Raw genomic sequence first — 3,793 nt, forward strand, 5'->3', positions numbered from 1 at the left:
TACACAAGTACAGGTCCATTTACCGTTAACCATTTAATGTCTTTGTTTCTGTCACCAGCAATATGTGGTAGCTCTGTGGACAATCCAGATGTTGCTGAATACTACGAAGCTGTGCCTGTTGATGGAGTGATCAAATGTGTGACTGTGTGTAACCATCTACATCCACATCCTAAAACATGCTACAATAATGGAAGCTGTAATGTGTACATGAGCATTGGACCTCTTTGCAAGTAAGTTGACCGTGCTCTTAGTTGGATGTTTATAAAAACTTTTATGAACTTTTTTGTATAATAAACAGATTTTTTTTTCCAATTCCCTGCACCCACCTACTTTATATCTAGTCCTGCAAAGACATGAACAGATGTATCTTTTGTATATTTCTCCAACTAGATCTTCACTGCAGTGGTGGGAATAGTACTAATATATTTTCTTAAAGCTGCAGTAGGTAACTTTTTTCATATTTGCTGAAACTTTCACTATATACTGAGTAGTACATGAGACAGATAATCTGTAAAAATTTGCTTCCTCTGGCTCCTAAGTCTAATGGAATCTGCTATACTTGAAAACAACCAATCAGAGCCAAGATAGATAGTTTATTGTTCATTGCTCATTCCCAGATTGTACAGAAATACTCACATGGAAATGAGACTCAATAATTAACTATCTTCAAGCCACTAACACGAAACATCTTTCTATCTTTCTCGGCTCTCATTGGTTGTTTTTGTTCAGGCAGTAGTACATGAGACAGATTATCTGTCTCATGTACTATTGTCAGGATATAATGAAGTTGTATACCTAGTGCAGCTTTGAGTAAAATACAGAAGTATTAGCATCAACCACAATATACCAAAAGTAAAAGTAGTTATTATGCAGAATGGGCCGTTTTAGAATAATGTATATTATATATGTGGATTATAAATAATGGTACATCATGTGTAAGGATCACTTTAATGTTGCATCTGGTAAAGGTGGGGCTGATTTCAATGACTTTGCTGCTGGGTAACTTTATATAACATCTGATAATACATCATATGGAATGGAAGCGTTAGACTCTTACCTTAACTGGCAATAAAAACTACTAGCTATAAAAATACCGCTGTAAAATGTCACTTGTCAGACAACCTCTCCTGTGGTCCAACATAGGACCAGAATGAATCATCTGTGGTTATACAGTGGGCTGAGATATATATGTGGCTACCAGATCTGGGCCACATAATTTATTGCTGTATTTGGGCCGAGTCTACGGGCCAGACCAATTTTGCTACCTCTTTTATATTCAAAGAGAAAGATATTTAAATTACCAAAAAATTGCTAAATTACGAATCAATGCATACAACTAAGTATATAGTAATCATATCACCTTAACATCTTCGGTTTGAAATTAGAGTTAACTACTAACTAAAGAACTAAAACTAACTAAACAAATTTAATAAAAATACTAAATCTGCAGTAGATAATTTTTAGATTCGATTATAGTCATATTTGCAGAAACTTTCACTGTATCACAAGAGTAGACCACGAGACAGAAAATCTATGAAAAAATCTGATTTCTCTGGCTCCTCCTAGTGCTCCTAATGGCATTTGCAAGAATTTACTGGGCCTGAATGAAAACCACCAATCAGAGCCAATGAAAATAGTTAATCTTTGAGTCTCATTTCCAGGCCGTCAAATACAGACACTTGGGACTCAATGAGACTCAATAATCACCTATCCTCAAGCCCGTTTATATCTTTCCCAGCTGTTAGGAGCACTAGAACGAGCCAGAGGAACCAGATTTTTCCCTTAGAATATTTAAGAAAATGTATGATGTACGACTATACGGATATAATGAAAGTTTCAGCAAACATTACAAAAAGTTATTTTTATAAAACTTACTGCAGCTTTAATTGTCTTTAAATATTTTTAATAAATGTTTCTTTGTGGTGCCTTATCGGACTTGTTTAGCATAGTTCTTCGCTGTAGTTAAACTGTGTTCTTCCTTCTCTGTTTCAGGTGTCAAAATGTGAATTCCACTTGGTACCTGAGTGATGACTGTAGCTTCCCGATACAGAGGACTGCTTTCTACGCAGGGTTAAGTGTAACCCTTGCTTTTCTGTTAATGTCTGTGGGAGCCTTGACTGCATACATTCTGATCAACAAACACAAGCAAACACAGTAAGTACTCTGTCAGTACTGGCTGTCAGTACTTTGACAACTTTAAGGACAAAATGTTCACTTGTTACCTAATATATCCCATCCACTGACAGGTGCCATGATAAAAAAGCTAATCTGTTTCCTTTTTGTCTACAGGAGAAGAGACATTAAAAAGGTGACGGTGAATGATTGGCTGAATGAGGACTTTAACTGGTCCAGATCCAGCAACCCAAGTAACAGATATCATGCTGGTAAGTTTGTTTTATAAAAACACACACCACTGCCTCTTTCCTGCTGCAGATGTGACCTACAGTATTCATCAGTCAATTAATCCAATTGTATTTTTGTTCTATATGTAACTTTAAGAAAGCTGTTGTTATTAGTGACACCAGTGGCCTGCAGCAAACTGCAATCAGCATCCCAATGCTTGCACTCTGAACGCAGTCTGTAGGCTGTAGGTTCTGTGGCAATGATTTTCTAGGCTGAACAACTACCAACCTAAGCAAATAAAGCCAACACTGAAGTACCAAAAACTACAGTCCCTCTAGCGGCCACTTCAGGATGGCTCCAGCAGTGAGTCAATCTCCATATGGGGCTAAATAGTGAGTCTAAAACGACATAAAATGACAACAGTCACCCAACGTGCTAGCTGCCCCAAAAACTTAACTTATGTATAGATCTGTGTTGATCATCCTGGTATCATTCATCCTTACTGTTTTCTAGGAGATTACAGAAACCCTTCATACACAGAAGAAGAATCAGCTGTCGGAGAGGAGTGCACTGATAACAGACAACCTGTACCTTTCTACCAGCTGACTCGAGAATCGAGCCCATCAGCAAGCATGCACTCTCCTTCACGAACAGCACACAGACACGATTCTCTACTTTCGGATGCTCGAAACTTGCAGTCTGCCGGTTGGCCTCAACCGGATATATCCGAACAGCCAGTCAGTCCACATTTATAGAAACACTGAAGATTTTTGTTTTTGTTTTCCAAATTTCAATCATTATTTCATATTTGTTTCTTCCCACAGATGAGGATAGGCAGGCCTCGGATCAGGACTTCTTGGGATGCCTGAGCTGTGTACTGAAAATTGACAGTCTCAACTGTTGATAATGATGACTTTCTTTGACCTATTTTTGCTGCCTAATATAAGCAACTAAATCTTTATAACATTGTTTGATTTAATTATTGATTTCTTTACTGCAAGCCAAATTGTTAATTTATATTTCATATTTCTGATTCTGTTATGAATGCTACCTTTATAAAGTTTCTATTCTGCATCTGTGTTGAGGCTGCTCTCGGAGATGTACTGATCCATCTCGGTGCTTGTTTGTGAGCCTGTAGTAAGTGGTGATGTTGCATTATAACATGCACAAACATGAGGGGCACAGAGTTTCATGGTCCAGTGTGAAAGGTTTTGTGGCATGGTGTAGTTCCATTTACGACCCCCTTGCCTCACACTCCAGTTGCAAGCAAAACACATTTTTCAACAAGGGCATAAATCATCAGAACACCTGTTCCTTTCAATAAAATAAAAAGTAAATAAAAAAGAATAAAATAAGGATAACACAACAATTCTTATTTTTAGGTCATACACTAATGTGATCAGGTGATTATACAATAATGAAAACATACCTATGAAAATTAAATTCCATT

The 3,793-nt window shown here is 37.2% G+C and overlaps 1 protein-coding gene across 1 annotated transcript in view; it reads left to right on the forward strand.

Moving 5' to 3' along the window:
- The window catches only part of muc3a (mucin 3A, cell surface associated), a gene marked incomplete at its 5' end in the record, with an annotated part of 9,016 nt that extends 5,286 nt beyond the window's left edge, over positions 1-3,730 (forward strand). The window contains 5 exon segments of the mRNA XM_035674906.1: positions 59-230; positions 1,993-2,154; positions 2,290-2,384; positions 2,857-3,080; positions 3,168-3,730. Of these exon segments, the coding sequence (XP_035530799.1) occupies positions 59-230; positions 1,993-2,154; positions 2,290-2,384; positions 2,857-3,080; positions 3,168-3,212 (698 nt within the window). The 3' untranslated portion in view covers positions 3,213-3,730.
- Between the last annotated feature and the right edge of the window lie 63 nt (positions 3,731-3,793).

Source organism: Morone saxatilis, unplaced genomic scaffold (genome assembly GCF_004916995.1).
Source record: "Morone saxatilis isolate NCDOM2014 unplaced genomic scaffold, NCSU_SB_2.0 Contig4, whole genome shotgun sequence".
Classification (NCBI taxonomy): Eukaryota; Metazoa; Chordata; class Actinopteri; family Moronidae; genus Morone; species Morone saxatilis.